A 16,292-nucleotide genomic window follows, 5' to 3' on the forward strand; every position below is an offset into this window, starting at 1 on the left:
AATTTCACTTTACATAAATCGCTCGCAAAGGAGGCAAACCTTTAATACACAACGGACTTGTTATCATTTACGCTATTATGATTTATAACAACGTTTGAAGGAGATTTTGCAGTATATCTTAAAAGCGATAATTCATGTTTTTAAACTGCAAGCTACTTTTTATCTTACTTAAATTATTCTTATCATTACAGCTTTCTACAGTAAAATAAAAAGATGCCGCAATCAACTTTAGATGCATGGATCCATGTCAAACGAAAATCTCCAGACTCATCAGAGCATTTAGATACACCTACAAAGAAGAGAAAACGGTAATCATCTTTAATATGATTTATCAAAATATCAGCAAAAATCTATTTAGTATGAGCATATGTTAAGTCTTATTTCAATTGTTATTTCTGGCTTACGAATATCCCCTTGTTTAAAACAGAAAGCGTTAACAATCTAATTAAAATCAGATCCTAAGATACGCTCACAATCGCTACGTAGATTATACGGCGCGGATCTAAGAAGTCTGATTCTAATTAGATTGAAAGCTTTAATTACCGTCATTTTTTCTCCAAAGAACTGACATTTGATAAAAAAAAAAATCCTTTGAAACGCAAATATTGGTTATGCATATACAAGTGATTTCTGTAAAATCCGGAAGAACTACCAATTGGTATATAATTCCGATTTGTACTTTCGCTTCAAAAAGAATAAATTGTAATATCAGCGATTTTCAAATGCTACGTTTGGATTGACGAATAATCTCTTATGGAAGGCGTATTGGTTACCGCCATTATTTATTTTTTGAAAAATCTTCGGCTTGGAGATTGTTTGCAATTGGTAATACATTTTTTTTTGGAAAATCTCATATTGCCTCTGTATTCATTATGTATTATTTCGGTTTTCATAATTAAGGTGGAAAGAAAGTGATGATGGAAATAATGAAATAAAATGGACGACACTTGATTACCCGGGACCGGTGTTTCCTCCAGAGTTTAAACCTCTACCTCCAACTGTGACCATGAGATATCAAGGTCATCTTAATATCTGCTTACTCTGTACTTGGTAATTCTAGAGAAATTATAAAATACATCAATCATATAGAAAATGATCAAGATGTTTCATAAAAATACAGAAATCATATGACATCTAACTGCACGTCTTAAAATTCTCTTAAATATACGTGATATTTATATAAGAGTAAAAAAGTGCTCATCTTAATAATAGTTGAATATTGCTGTTGTAATTTATTCTTAAAAATTATCATCTTGTAGGAAAACCAATAAAACTGAAGCCGAAAACAGAAGAATGTGTCGTCTTGTATATTAAAAATCGAGATAAAGCTAAAAATCCGAAAGTTTACGATGAGAACTTTTGGGAAGATTGGGTCAAAGTAAGTGAATTCTTTTTAGTTGAACTTTGTAAAAAAAAAAAAAAATATTTTGGAAATTTGTAATGATCGATTTAAGATAGTACCAAAAATCTGTTTAGGTCATGGAACCAGAGGAGAGGGACAGTATTCGAAGCTTCAAAAGTTGCAACTTTAGAACAATTACACATTATTTAAAGAACAACAAATATTTTAAGGTAATATGCTTTTAAACGTTTGCATGTCGAAGAAAAGATTTTAAGGTAGCTCCATCCTCGTGTGAATTATCAATACTAAAGGTTAAAAGTGGAAAAACTTGATTAATTTCCACTCAATATAGTTGAATTTAATTAATAACCAAAGAAAATGTATATGTTGCCACCTTTTTAAAGATGTCAGACATACAAAAACAGAAGTACACATCAACATAATAAAATCACACATTTTCGTTAAACAGAATAATATAATTTGATAAAAACTTGTTGAAATGACAAAATTTTTAAAAACTGCTAATTCATAAATATGTATAGATTGATTGTGGATATTAGGGAAACCAATGTATAATAGACACCCAGTAAAGAAAATTCATGCATAGGAGTTATTGCCCTTGAGGACATTTTTAAAATCATAATTAATTGATTATCAATGGGAAATATAAACTTTTTCAGTATTTATAGTTTACCAGATTTTTTATTATATCCAGTGAATGAAATTCCTCAGAAAGATATATTTCTATCATGCGCAAAGTTCAATTAATTAAGATTTTTGCAAAAACCTATGACATCACATGAGGATCGATCAACCTTAAATTCTTATAATTTCATTGCTCTTTCCATTTTCCGTAGATTTACGGTAATTTTACACTCATATGACGTCGCATTATCAGTAGAAAAACTGTATCAATTGCCACTTAATATAATTTACTTTAATCAATATCCAATGAACAGATATTTGTAACTACCTTTTAAAGATGTCAGACACGCATAAACAAAAGTATATATTAACATAAGAAAACCATACATTTTCGTTAAACAACAACATCACATTATAAATAAAAACAAAATATTCATCTCAACAGTTTAAAAAACTTCTGTTTTATAATGCATGATTATCAGGGAAGTCATTGTAATAGACATACTTTAACCCGCATAGGAGTTATTGCCCTTGACGGCATCTCCCTTTTTTCATGTAGATAATTCATTATAAATTCCGCTACCGAGAGGCGTGGGTTTCATTCTCGATATTGGTGTAGCATAAAAACTTACTTTTAAAGGCATATCAGGGCCGTAAATTACATGGAGGCGGAGGAGGCAGCTGCCTCCTCCAACTTTTGAGCCAAAAAAAATTAAAATTTAAAGTTCATTAGAATTTATGTTGTTTCCAATAACTAAGAACATGATACCTCCCTTAAAAAGCATTCCAAATCTTTCTTTTAGAATGAGTTAGTCAAGTAACATCTTAGAAGGCCCTAGAATCAAGGATTTTGCACGAAACGTGTTCAGTGTGCACAAAATGTGCTCAGCGCCTGGGGGTCTGGGGGCCGCCTAATTTCCTGCCTCCTCCAAATTGAAGGTTAATTTACGGCCCTGCATATGGACACGATTTCAGCTGAGAATTTCAAATTTTAATTTTTGATTTTTAATGTTTAGAATGCTTAACTAAGGTATTACTAATGATCAGCAAAAAATTTGAATGTCAGTAGTCAAGGCACATGAGAGATACAGAGGTCACAAGTCCTTGTAATGTAAACAAGGCTCGTGCCAAGTTTCTGCTTACAAAGGTTCCATAAACTAGTAAATGTTTCGTTTAAAGCAGATTTTCCCCCCAATTTATAAGTGAATTCTAACATAGTAAAATATTTTCTAGTGTTTGGCACATCTCATTTCGTTTTAAACACGCTATTTTCTATTAAACAGTCTAATGTAAACAAAAACAAGACACGAGCCTTTTTAATATAACAAAGGATTGCGAGTGCTGTATCTCACCTATAACTCAACAACTGATATTGAAACTTTGGTTGACCATTGAAGATACTTAGTTAAGCATTGTAAACAATGAAAATGGAAAAATAGAATTTGAAAATGTTCAGCCCAAATCGTGTTCATACTCCTTTAAGGTAATTCCACCCCTCTAGAACTATAAGTTCAATCTTATGTTTGATTGTTGATTCTTCAAATTTGATATCTTAGTAACAAATAAAAATGATAAATTAGTATGTTGCGGTATTAATAAATTTGTCATCAACCTGTTGTCAACGTCAGAAAATTGCATTTTCCCTTAAACAGCATTATTAAAACTTCACCAAAAAAAATGGTTTAAACGATAGCATAGTATTCATACCAGTCTCATGAATCTGTTAGTATTTAAAATGAATTAGCTGTAAGCATTTTAATTTCTTTATGCTTGAAATATTTGATTTCTTCTTTATTAAGACCGAACAGAAAAAAATGAAAAACATAAAAGATAAAAGGAAAACGTGTATGGTAGACGGCTTTGAGGAAGACATACAAAATCCCATGGTGGAGCCCCCGGGTGTATTCATTGGAAAGGGAAACCACCCAAAGAACGGGAGAATAAAGCCGAGAATTGTTCCGGAGATGGTTACCGTGAACTGCAGCGAGTGAGTATTGGAAACATAGATATGTTTTGGTTAATATGACTAAAGTATATACCTATATCATACAATTAATCACTCTCCACGAGGTCAACATGGTGAAATGATGACCCGAGACCTGACCCACGAGGTTACTTGATTTAGAATTGAATTGTTTTATTATACTGACAATGGCAATATAATGCAAACTGCACTATACTGTCAACAGTATTTGTTTTATTTTTATCCTTATTTGAACAACTTTGTGCAACAGGATTGTCACAAATTTGCAACATTTGTAACTGAATAATAAATCTATGAAGTGTATAGAAATTCATCAATAAATCAGCTCACAGAAATCACTTTCGCGTGTGATAGCTGATGTGGGCTACATTAACTGTTGGGGAGAGTTGGATTTTTACATATTTTCCTCAGACATTGGTATACTAATTTTGTTACCAGTATGTAGAATGTTCAATTCAGGAAGTTTTCTGGCTGGCTTCTAGACGAACTGGTGCAAACTAAGCATAGAAGAAAGGCTATATAGGTCGCTATCCTTTATCCGACCATCGGCGTAAAACAGATATTTCGTCCTTCGATTTTGTTAAGATTTCGTCCGCAACCAGTCCCTTTTCTGTACAATGCATCGTAAACACTCGCTTCAATACATTGTTTTGTATTTGAACTATTTCTGTTTTCTAATATAGCCTGAAGATCGTTGCTAGAAAGACTAGCAAACCCCTACTCGCCAGTCACGATGTTTGTAACAAACGACAAATGACGTAGTACACAAATTCGTTGAATACATTTTAGCTCACCTGAGCTGAAAGCTCAAGTGAGCTATTCCGATCACATTTTGTCTGACGTCTATCTGTCCGTCCGTCTGTCCGTAATTGTTTTTTACATTTTCATATTTTTCTTCAGAGCCACTTATTTAATTTCAACCAAACATTATAAAAAGCATCGTTGGGTAAAGGGCGTTCAAGTTTATTCAAATGGAGGGTCATGTCCCCTATTAAGGGGAAATAATCATGGAAATGCAAAAATAGTGTGGGGTCATTTAAAAATCTTCTTCTGAAGAACCACTGGGCCAGGAAAGTTTAAATTTACATGAACGCTTCCTGACATAATGCACATTCAAGTATATTAAAATCATTTCCCCTGGGGATAAAATGTGGTTGCAATAGGGGTCAAAGTTTTACATGGAAATATAAAGGGAATATCTTTAAAAATATTCTTCTGCAGAACCACTGAGCCAGAAAAGTTCACAATTATATGAAAGCTTCCTGACATTATGCAGATTCAAATTTGTTAAAATCATGACCCCAGGGTAGATTAGGGTCACAATAGGAGAACAAAGTTTTACATACAAAAATTTAGGTAATATGTTTTCCTCAAGAACCACTATTCCAGGAAAGTTTACATGGCAGCTCTATGACAAAGTGCATATTCAAGTTTGCTAAATCATGTTTTCTAGGCTTAGGGTGGGGTCATAATAGGGGTAAAAATTCTCTTTGGAATATAGGGAAAATCTTTAAAAATCTTCTCAAGAACTTTACATGAAAGCTTCCTGATATAATGAAAATTCAAGTTTGTAAAAATTTTGTAAAAAAAAATGAAAGGTGAAGATAACGAACAGTGATAAATCTCATAACTCCTATAAGCAATATAAATTAGAGAGTTGCGCCAATACGGACCCCTGTTTAATAATATGACGTGATTCATACCATATGTTAGACTATTTTTAGACACTAATTTTGACTACAGATTACTCCGTTTACCTGATCAAGATATAAGGATCACGGCGGGTATGTCCGGTCGACAGGGGATGCTTACTCCTCCTAGACACCTGATCCCACCTCTGGTATCCCAACTCTTAATTTCGTTTTCCTTATAGGAGCTATGGGATTGGTAACTGTTCGTTATCTTCACTTTGTCATCTTCCAATCAGATTCGATCATTCAAATTGAAGGTATGATAACAAAATTAATATCTACCTATCAATGAAAGCAGAAGGCGATGGCAATATCTGCATTACTGACTCCAAAACCTATTGCCCCATAAATCATTTATACCTGAATTTCTGAGACAATTAATTTCTTTCAGGGGCACTGAATGTCGACCTCCCGCTGGTCACACCTTTAAAGAAATCGAACATAATAAGAAGGTATTGTAAATTTTATTGCATATCATCAACGTTATTTTCCTGTGCACCCGACAGCAAAATTTTTTGGTCTCAATATTACCCATTTTGCGTTTCCACACCAGTATTAAGATGATGATGTAGTTCGTATTTTGAGATAATTAATCATTCCAATTCTCAATACCTTTCAGGTTCTACACCTTGCGTTTTGGGATCACAAACTTTTACAGAAAAAGAAATATGTTCAATTAAGGGCGACATCCAGTCAGAGAGTAAGTAGAGATACGTATGTATTAAAATGTTAAAGAAAAATATGAAAGCAATATATGTTGAATTTTAAGAGATACAATATCCCTACACATTTTTAAAAAGAATGGAATACATCATATCCTTAAAAATGAATGTCTTAAATTTGATTACACATTGAGATATTCAATGCATAGCAATCAAATATCATAATTAATACATATAAATGGATGGTGTTTTTTTTTTTGTTTTTTTTTTTTTAATGTTTTTTTGTTGTTGTTGTAATCATTGCATCATTTTGAAGAATTCATTAATTGAAACAATAATCCACCGTAGGAATCTACAGAATTTTGATGACTGTCTGATTTATTTCACCTAGAATTGTACATTGAGGAAGGAGTATGCATGTTCTAATAGAATAATGTTTTAACAAGAAATTATATTTTCATACAAATCTCTTGACAAAAAGTTACATAAAGTTTCTACTTATAAAACTATGAAATAAAATCAATTTTCTACTACACATATTTTTAGAACATTAGATTTTTTCTTATCTTTTTGACCAAGGGCGGATAACTCTTCAAAAATAGTCTTAAGTTAAAAGATTTTCCAGTCTTGTGAATTTGATCTACTTTACTTTCATAAGTATTTAACAATAAATATTAATTTTGATTTAAATCGCTCAAAATCATTAAAATGTTTTTATTATACATCGAATACCTACAATTTGTTCATTTTAGGGCCGGGATGACAAAAGGAAGTTCGATGTAGCAAGAAAAATGCACAGGGAAAGACCACGCTTGTTAAGACTCTGTAAATCGGGTCTTTGTTCCGAAAATAATGTGCTGGTCCAGAAATATATAGCGTTATATTTAATGATAAAGGTTTGTATTTAGAAATATCATCACTATTCGATTTCCAGATAGGAATGATAAAATTTGATATAGCAATATAATTAGTATTAATCGCTTATAATTCATTATTATGCTTCCTCTTGGTTTCTTACCATGTATCTCCGTATAATACACAGATAAACGTTCATTATCACTATCTAGTATTGTCTTTACTTTTTTTTTGCATTTTTCAAATTTTTCATATCAAGTAAACTTAAACACCTTTCTTGATTTCGGAAAAATAATGGACAATCTGCGGTCCTTTGCTTCTGATGCACGTGTATCTACTGTTCCACATAACCAACCTCCCAAAAGATCAATTATGTATATGTTTATTAAAGTTTACCATTAACTAATATAACTGTCATAAAACATATAAAAAAAACCAAAACTTTTCCAGATATTTTACATAATCACAAAAAAATGATAAGTTATCATCCAGTTTTGATACTTATGCACCAATAGACTAAAAAGGCAATCTATATAGCATTCATAATACATGTATTTACATCAGCCAACATTAACGGAAACCCATTTGGAGCGATCACTATTTGCTCCATTGAATCCTTAGTTTGTTAGGGGGGGGGGGGGTCGGTCCATTAACTATGTGTTGAAACCCCGACTCCTATTTTGGCATGGTGCATGTAAAATGTAACATTATTCTCTTGCTTAGTGCAACATCAATATATAAATATCTTATTTCATTGGGATATTTCTTTGATGCACACGTGTCATGTTGAACTCAGGGGACTGTGGTATGCGTATAGGTATTATAGCATAGTTAGTGGCTTTCAAGAAACCTGTTTGAATTTTCCTAAAATTAGGTATTCATCACCCAAAGCAAATCTAAAATCTTCATTGTTGTTTTAATTTTCATCAATTCATAGCATACAATATATCCCTACCCAAAGATTTTTACTTATGCCGGTTGTATAATCAACTTTCCTTAAAGTTTGAAAATGATTACTATTTATAGTGCACATGTAATAATATCTTTACAGTGGCCATGGGTAAATGATTTGATGAGATACATGTATAACTGTAAACCAAACAAATTCAATCTAAACTTCTGAATTTGTAATCTTTTTCAGTCTGCCTTACGACCTGGTTATCCAAAAAAGCCAGGGTTAAGTGCGGATACTAAAGGATTGTGCACTCTGACATTTTCAAATTTAGAATTGTCGGAGAAAAATAAATCTTACTCGCTTCGGTTAGACTTCTTGGGTAAATCGTCCATACCATGCACAAAAAAGATAGTTCTATCAAAATCGGTATACCAAAAATTGAAAGAATTCGAGCAAGAAAAGGAGATTGACGACCAAATATTTGATTTGGTGAAGGTAACATTTATTATGATAGCCATGACATTTATAATAGTGATTTTGTAAGATATGCACTGAAAGCTGCGCGTGTACTTTATCGAGGAATTATAACCGATTTTCATGTTAATTTTACTAATTAAGATGACAAGACGTAATGGTTTGGGAGCGCTTCATGGTTCCATGTTTTTAAAAAAAAAAAAAAAATGTATTTATTATATTACATTTTGGATAAATCTGGACCCCGTAAGTAACGCATATAAAACCTTGCTGGAAATATGACAATATATTCCTTTCCATAGGCACCAAGTCTAAATAAGTTTCTCCAGAAAAGTTGCAGATATCCACAAAGTATGAAACCAACATTGAAAACGTTCAGGACATTTGTTGCTGGAAAAAAGTTTGAAAGAAAACTTCAAGAGATCAACAAAGAAGACAGTGTGTATTAACATAACGTCTTTTTTCATAATTGACAGCATATTTAAGCTTGATTATCAGATAAAACAAAAAAATTCACCATTCGTTTAAGAAAATACTGTGCACATGGGTGAATAAAGTAGTTAGCTGTATAATCAAATAAAGTCAACGTATAGAAAAACACGAATTTGATAATAATGTGAATGTTTGAATATCATTTGCAGAGAACAACATGATTAAGAATTATAACAGTGCATTAGAAGAGGTGTCCAAAATTCTTAATCACACGGGAAAAAACACCGCGAAAGTTAATTATATAGATCCCCGGATTACAGTGGCCTGGTATGTTACATATGTTACTTATTTAGTTTGGGACGATTTAATTTGCAATTGCAACCCGTCATGCTATCAGACGTGTTTCATACCAATACGGAAGTTCCGAGTTCCCCAAGAGTTATTTCCCTTTGTCGAACTCTTCCGTAAATTATGACGTAAAATATGATGACAGTGGGTACATTTACTAATTACTATCGTTGTATTATTTCTTAAAAGATGATATCCAGAGTTTCTGAGACCATCCTATCTCAGGAAAAAGGCAACTTTAGTGAGTTTATGAATATTGGATAACAAAATGGCTCAAACAAATATTGTTAATTGCCATCTTTCTTTGATAAAAGCGTCACTCATGTATAGGAAACAAATAATAATTTAATAGCCACTTTGATGATCTTATTGAAACATATTATGCTTGATATGGCCAGAATATGCATACCAGTGATTGATATAAACAAAAGTTACGCTTTTATTACATTAATCGTACGTAATCGTTATGTACTATGCCAGTCTACAATATAATGTATACATTGTGTACCCACCATACATCATAAAATGCGAAAGAGTTCGACAAAGGGAAATAACTTTTGGGTAACTCGGAACTTGCGTATTGGTATAGACCCTTTTTACATATGGCCACGGTTTACTTTATCAAGATATAGGGAAAGAGAAAATGGTTTCACGATAGAGGTGTGTGCATAAAAGTTCACGTCAGCTGCACCATTTGTAAGTGATTAAGAATGACAGAGAACGGATACAAACAGACACGTAGACGGTCGTCAGACGGGCAAACTCCCAAACCATCATCCAAAATGTTGAAAATGGCGGAAGGGGACAGTGGTGACAGTGATGACGTTGGAACCAAAATCATTGACCAGATGACTGTAATAGCGGACGCTGTGAGTCAGCTCCAGAAGGGTCAGAAAGAACTACGTTCATCTTTCGATAGTAAGTTTGATAAATTCAAGAATGAGTTCATGGCTAGTATTGATAGTAAATTCAAAGCAATGCGGTCAGATTTTGACCTTGAACTTGGTAAACAGCAAAGCCAGATCGACAGTTTGTCACGGTCGGTTGAGTCTCTTATTCATCGAGTGAAAGAGGTAGAGAAAGTAGGACACAGTAACGCAACTCAACCTGGATCAGCTGTTCACCATTCGAGCACCGTCAAGGATTCGGAGGTAACCATAATAGCTAGTAATATACCTCAGTCAGACGATGAGGACATTCTACAAGTTGCACAGGATCTTGTTGACTGTCTGAGTGATTCGATTAGTGTAGTCGCGGCTGCTAGGCTCAGGAGTCGGATTCAGGGGAAACCAGGGTTAGTGAAAATCAGTTTCGCAACTGTCGAGGAGAAAGTAGAAATACTACGGAAGAAACGCGACTTGAAGGGCAGTCAAGCGTACAAATCTGTTTTCTTAAGGTCCTCTAAATCCCACACCGAGAGGCTCATAGAACTTAACGCGAAAACACTACTAACTCAAATACCGAATGGAGAACAATTCCGTATCACTTCGAATGGACGGATAGTAAAGAAAGATTCTGACCGTCAACACAGCAATTTCTCCGCGGACAGCAACAACCGCGATCAGGATCATCAATAGCAACCTCCCCGGCCCATAGACACTATAAAACTAGGTCACATTAATGTCTGTGGATGGACCGACGAAAATGCAGAACTTAGAAGCCAAATTATCAATGCCATGAATTGTGACATCATTTCAATAAGTGAAACACACTTATATAAAGAAAAAGAAATACATATTAAAGGGTACAAGTGGATAGGATTCAATAGACAACAAATTCACGTAAATGCACCTAAAGCATCAGGGGGAGTTGGAATTCTTGTAAAAATCTGGTTAACTGAACTTTTTAGTATTTCTGTGATCGACAAATGTTATGATGGCATTTTAGGAATTAAGTTTACTAAACACAACTCTGATTTTTAATTCATTGTATTTACTTGTTACCTCCCACCAGAAAATTCAAACAGAGGACGGGATGCTCAGGGGTTTTTTGCACATCTGTTGTCCCAGATTTATTTGCACAATGAAAATAATGGTATTTTTTTATTGGGTGACATGAATTGTAGAATAGGCAACCTACAAGAGGTAATACAAGATGTTGATGAAATTACCACTCGTAAACCTATAGACAACACTATAAACCAGCATGGTCATGAATTTATTGAGTTTCTCAATGAAACAAACTTTTGTGTTCTGAATGGCAGATTTCCAGATGACAATTTTACGTGTATTTCACGAAAAGGTAAATCTGTAGTTGACTATATATGTATACCTGTAGATATATTTAGATATGTTACAAATTTTAATGTGTTTACAGTACAGTCTATTGTAGATGATTTCAAGTTTCATGATTTCTTAGGTATGAAATCAAAACTCCCGGATCACTCGGCTATTACTTGTGATTTCAGTGTTACTGAATATGGCTTAATACATGAATCTGAAAAGGTCGAAAGCACTAAACCACGATTTAATCTGAATAGGATCCCACGGGATTTTATGTCCAATGAATTGACTAGAACTGGTTTATTAATAGCAATAGATCAAATTGAAAAAAGCAGAAAATCGCAGGAAAATATAGATGGCATTTATGACAATTTATGTAAAATAATTTTAAAAGAAATGGAAACTATCCCAAAGATTGTACACAAAAACTCAAGTAAACGTCTGAAAAATAAAAAGCCTTTTTGGAATGATGAATTACGTGATTTATGGAACAATACACGAGAAAAAGAAAATATGTTTGTGAAATATAAAGGTAAACAAAATGTTAAATCGGCCCTAAGACGAGAATACATTGAAGCACGGGATATTTTTGACAAGGCGCTTAGGCGCACCGAACGCTCTTACAAGAAAACTGTAGCTAGAGACATTGAGAATATGAGTTCATCAAACCCAAATGAATTTTGGAATAAAATCAAAAAGCTTGGACCAAGAAATACAATATATATTCCAATGGAGGTCATAGATACAGATGGAAATATCATTACTAATGAACGAGAAGTTTTAAATAGATGGCAAATTGATTTCCAAAATTTGTATAACGGTAGCGTGAATACTGATTTTTTTCAAGATCATTACGATAGTTCAAGGCTAGAAAAAACAAGGTTGGAAAATAATATGAAACTTCAATCATTCATCTGCAATGAAGAATTAAATTATGATATATCGCTGGAAGAAATTTCTGATATTGTACTGCACTCTAAATCTAAATCTGCTAGTGGGTATGATGAAATTCCATATAGTGTTCTAAAATTCCCAATGATAATTAAAACATTACGTAATCTCTTTCAACTTATATTTGATTCAAGTATCATCCCTTCCATCTGGAGGAAAGCTATCATATGTCCTATTCTTAAGGATTCCTCCTCGGACAAACGCCTGCCAATGAATTACCGAGGTATCAGTCTCCTATCCTGTATCAGTAAGCTTTATAGTGCATTTATTAATAAAAGGCTTGTTACTTACTTGGAGAATAATGATATTTTGGCAGATGAACAAAATGGTTTTAGAAGAGGGAGATCCTGTGAAGATCACGTATTTACTTTGAACAGTCTAATTCAGAATAATAAAAATCTGTATGTTGCATTTATTGATCTAAAGAAGTGTTTTGATTTTGTAGATAGAGACATGATGCTGTATAAACTTCTGTTGAATGATATAAATGGTAAAATGTATAACTCGATCAAGAATATTTACCAAAGTTCAGAGTCATGCGTTCGAGTAAATGGAAAACTTACAAACTGGTTTAGCTGTAAAACTGGTGTTAAACAGGGGGATAACTTATCTCCAACTCTATTTTCGATTTTTGCAAATGACCTTGTTCATGAAATAAACTCTTTGGATGTGGGTGTAAATATCGCAGATGAAAAGCTGTCCGTTTTATTATATGCAGACGATATAGCCTTAATAGCTAAGACACCGGAAGAATTACAATGTATGCTACAAAAACTGCACAATTGGTGCAGGCGTTGGAGAGTCCTTATAAATACTGAAAAATCCAAATGTATGCACTTTCGTAAAACTAGAACAAAAGGAACAGAGTTTGAATTCACTATTGGAACAAATACATTAGAAATAGTAGATAGCTATAAATATCTTGGAATCATATTTACTTTCACTGGAAATTTTACAAAAAATGCAGAAAATCTTGCTAAAGCTGGAGGACGGGCACTTGGAAAAATTATTTCTACAATACACAATAATAAAGAATTTGGATTCACTGCTTACGAAAAATTATTTTACTCTTGCGTTTTACCTATATTAGACTATTCGTCCAGTGTTTGGGGGTTCAGAAAATTCCAGTCAATAGATAATGCCATTAGATATTTTTTGGGAGTACATCGTTTTGCGCCTTTATTGGCAATCTATGGAGATACGGGGTGGATACCCAGTCAATATCGTCGATGGATTAACATGATAAGATTTTGGAATAGAGTATTGTTATTTGACAGTGAACGCATTACTAGAAAAGTGTTTGAAATGGATTATGATATATGTAGAAACAACTGGTGTAGTGCTCTGAAAGAAATTTTGCAAAATTTGGAACTGGAAAGTTATTTTGACTCAAAATTGTTAATAGACATGAATGTTCTTCAAACAAATATGCATTACTATTACTCAAATATCTGGAAAAATGAAGTATTTAAAGTACCTAAATTGCGAACTTATGTGTCTATAAAATCAACCTTTGGTCGAGAAAATTATGTAACATTGGATATGCCAAAATACTTTAGGTCAATTATGTCGCAGTTTAGATGTGGTATTTTACCTTTAAGAATAGAGACGGGAAGATATTATGGGGAACCTGCTGTTGAAAGAATATGCTCATTGTGTTCATTAAATTGTGTGGAAGACGAAATTCATTTTTTACTCTATTGTCCATTGTATTCTAAACTCAGAACAACTTTGTTTGAAAATACGGGATTTGATCAAATGTCAATGTCAGATGTAGAGGTTCTTCGAATGTTAATAACAAACTACCCAAGACAATTAGCAAAATACTTGTACTCCTCCTTTTCTCTTAGACAATCTATTATATTTGAAAAATCAACAACTGAGCTATTTATACATTATATACTTATTATACATGTATACACATGTATGTATATATAATTATAGAAAATGTTATTATGCGCAATTATTTGCATTATATATTATTATATCAATGTTTAAAGTGGCATATAGGCCCGACGGGCCGGGTGTTTATTGATTTGTGTATTGTGATAAAATTGGATGTATGAATATATGTACACATGCCACTATAATAAATAAAATTACTTACTTACTATAGGGCTCTCGGCGGATGTGACTGGTCGAGAAGCGATGCTTACTAATCTTGGGCAATTAATCACAAATCTGATATGTCTAGGGGTCCATGTTTGCCCTTCTCTTAATTTCGCACTTTATAGGGTTTATGAAAATGATCACTGTACCTTATCGTGACTTGTTTTCTGTAGCACTGTCGTCCACTGACACGGTGACTTGTAATGTAAATTTCCAGTATACAAATTCTGAACACTTTCTTGAAATATTTCGACTGTGTCTTCTTCAGTCGTATTTATTTAAAGAAGACCGGTAACGCGGTCGAAATATTTAAGAAAATGAGAATCGGCAATATGCTGTGTGCGATGAAAGGTGAAGATAACGAACAGTGATCAATCTCATAACTCCTATAAGCAATAAAAAATAGAGAGTTGGGTAAACACATACCCCTGGATATACCAGAGGTGGGATCAGGTGACCGGTCAACAGGGGATGCTTACTTCTCCTAGACACCTGATCCTGGGGTCCGTGTTTGCCCAACTTTCTATTTTGTTTTGCGTTTAGGAGTTACATGTACGAGATTGATAACTGTTCTTTATCTTCACCCTTCATTAATAATTTTATTTTATTTTTTCTAAGGTGTCTGAAGTGGGACATCCCCATAACGGATGTATTCACCAAATTCCAGAGAGAGAAATTTCAATGGGCTATTGAAACGAAGGACAGAAAATTCAAATTTGTGCAATAACATGTGATTGTGTATTGGTAGACCACAACACAAACAATGAACTGCAGTTAAATGTCAGATCTCAGAGCGGCGTAACAAGCTTTAACCTTATTGACAGTATCAGATACATGTATTTATAATTTTATACTTATAAAGTACAGCTTTGTTGATTTTTCATTTTTTTTTAATTTTTTTAATTCATTGTCAACCTTACCCATTATAATGTAAACTTGGTATATTTCTTATGAGGCTAAAAGACAACAAGTATGTTTAAATAGATAAAACTGCGTGAGCATGAAAATGAACTGCCGCTTAAAAGTAATACTCTTTCTAATTTAGAGAGTAGACTCAGGATAAGAATAGGTTTCTACACACAAGATATTCATGTATATTTCTACTGAGATTGTTCAGAAAGTAATATTGTATTTGGTTGTATGTGAGAGGGTATGGCGGTCGCCCGCTCGGACACGTGGGTTTCCTCCGGGTACTCCGGTTTCCTCCCACATACATGATCCCCTAGCGCAAACATCCGTGCATCAAGAGACCCCATTGGAAATAAGCTGTCGAGCTTTCATGGGTTATCCTTGGTATCTATGTATGTATATTTGTATGGATGTATATACCGAATAAACATTTATTTATTTATTGTATAATTTAGTGCTAGCTTGTATGTGTCATTTGTAATTGCTTAGACGTATCAGTGGCTGCAGTCCGTCTTTCTGTCATTTTTTTTCAAAACAGCATTACTCCTACAGAGATCGCTGAACCCTTGAAAAACTGAATTCTATGGAGAGATCTGTAATTCCATTCAATATATATATATGTATGTATGTATGTATGTATGTATGTGTGTGTGCGTGTGTGATTCTGCCATATTGGGGACCTGCTACAGATACGCAAGTCTTAAAATGGGGGCCTCAAAAAGTTTGGGGACTTGACTTAGGTCCCCAATCTTTTTTATCGTTCAAAACAAATA

The 16,292-nt window shown here is 33.4% G+C and overlaps 2 protein-coding genes across 2 annotated transcripts; both read left to right on the top strand.

The window, feature by feature from the left end:
* The first annotated feature begins 177 nt into the window (after positions 1 to 177).
* Positions 178 to 15,975, top strand: LOC125653842 (DNA topoisomerase 1-like). The gene is made up of 12 exons (XM_048883514.2): positions 178 to 308; positions 901 to 1,019; positions 1,260 to 1,378; positions 1,477 to 1,572; positions 3,787 to 3,974; positions 6,054 to 6,114; positions 6,282 to 6,362; positions 7,077 to 7,220; positions 8,321 to 8,569; positions 8,851 to 8,986; positions 9,190 to 9,307; positions 15,229 to 15,975. Exons 1-12 carry the CDS (start codon positions 214 to 216, stop codon positions 15,335 to 15,337), a joined length of 1,515 nt encoding a protein of 504 aa, XP_048739471.2. The 5' UTR covers positions 178 to 213; the 3' UTR covers positions 15,338 to 15,975.
* Positions 12,205 to 13,009, top strand: LOC130047882 (uncharacterized). The gene is made up of 3 exons (XM_056143575.1): positions 12,205 to 12,724; positions 12,818 to 12,861; positions 12,947 to 13,009. The coding sequence occupies exons 1-3, from the start codon at positions 12,205 to 12,207 to the stop codon at positions 12,956 to 12,958; spliced, it is 576 nt and encodes a 191-aa protein (XP_055999550.1). The 3' UTR covers positions 12,959 to 13,009.
* Positions 15,976 to 16,292: the final 317 nt, after the last annotated feature.

This window comes from Ostrea edulis, chromosome 7 (assembly GCF_947568905.1).
Source record: "Ostrea edulis chromosome 7, xbOstEdul1.1, whole genome shotgun sequence".
Classification (NCBI taxonomy): Eukaryota; Metazoa; Mollusca; class Bivalvia; order Ostreida; family Ostreidae; genus Ostrea; species Ostrea edulis.

What these genes read in the sequence shown, in the direction of transcription:
- LOC125653842 (XM_048883514.2), top strand. Translation starts at nt 214, where the DNA reads ATGCCGCAATCAACTTTAGATGCATGGATCCATGTCAAACGAAAATCT. An exon ending in AAATATTTGATTTGGTGAAG is followed by an intron (nt 8,570 to 8,850) that starts GTAACATTTATT and finishes TCCTTTCCATAG; the next exon opens with GCACCAAGTCTAAATAAGTT. An exon ending in CCCCGGATTACAGTGGCCTG is followed by an intron (nt 9,308 to 15,228) that starts GTATGTTACATA and finishes ATTTTTTCTAAG; the next exon opens with GTGTCTGAAGTGGGACATCC.
- LOC130047882 (XM_056143575.1), top strand. Translation starts at nt 12,205, where the DNA reads ATGAGTTCATCAAACCCAAATGAATTTTGGAATAAAATCAAAAAGCTT. An exon ending in CCTGCCAATGAATTACCGAG is followed by an intron (nt 12,725 to 12,817) that starts GTATCAGTCTCC and finishes ATATTTTGGCAG; the next exon opens with ATGAACAAAATGGTTTTAGA.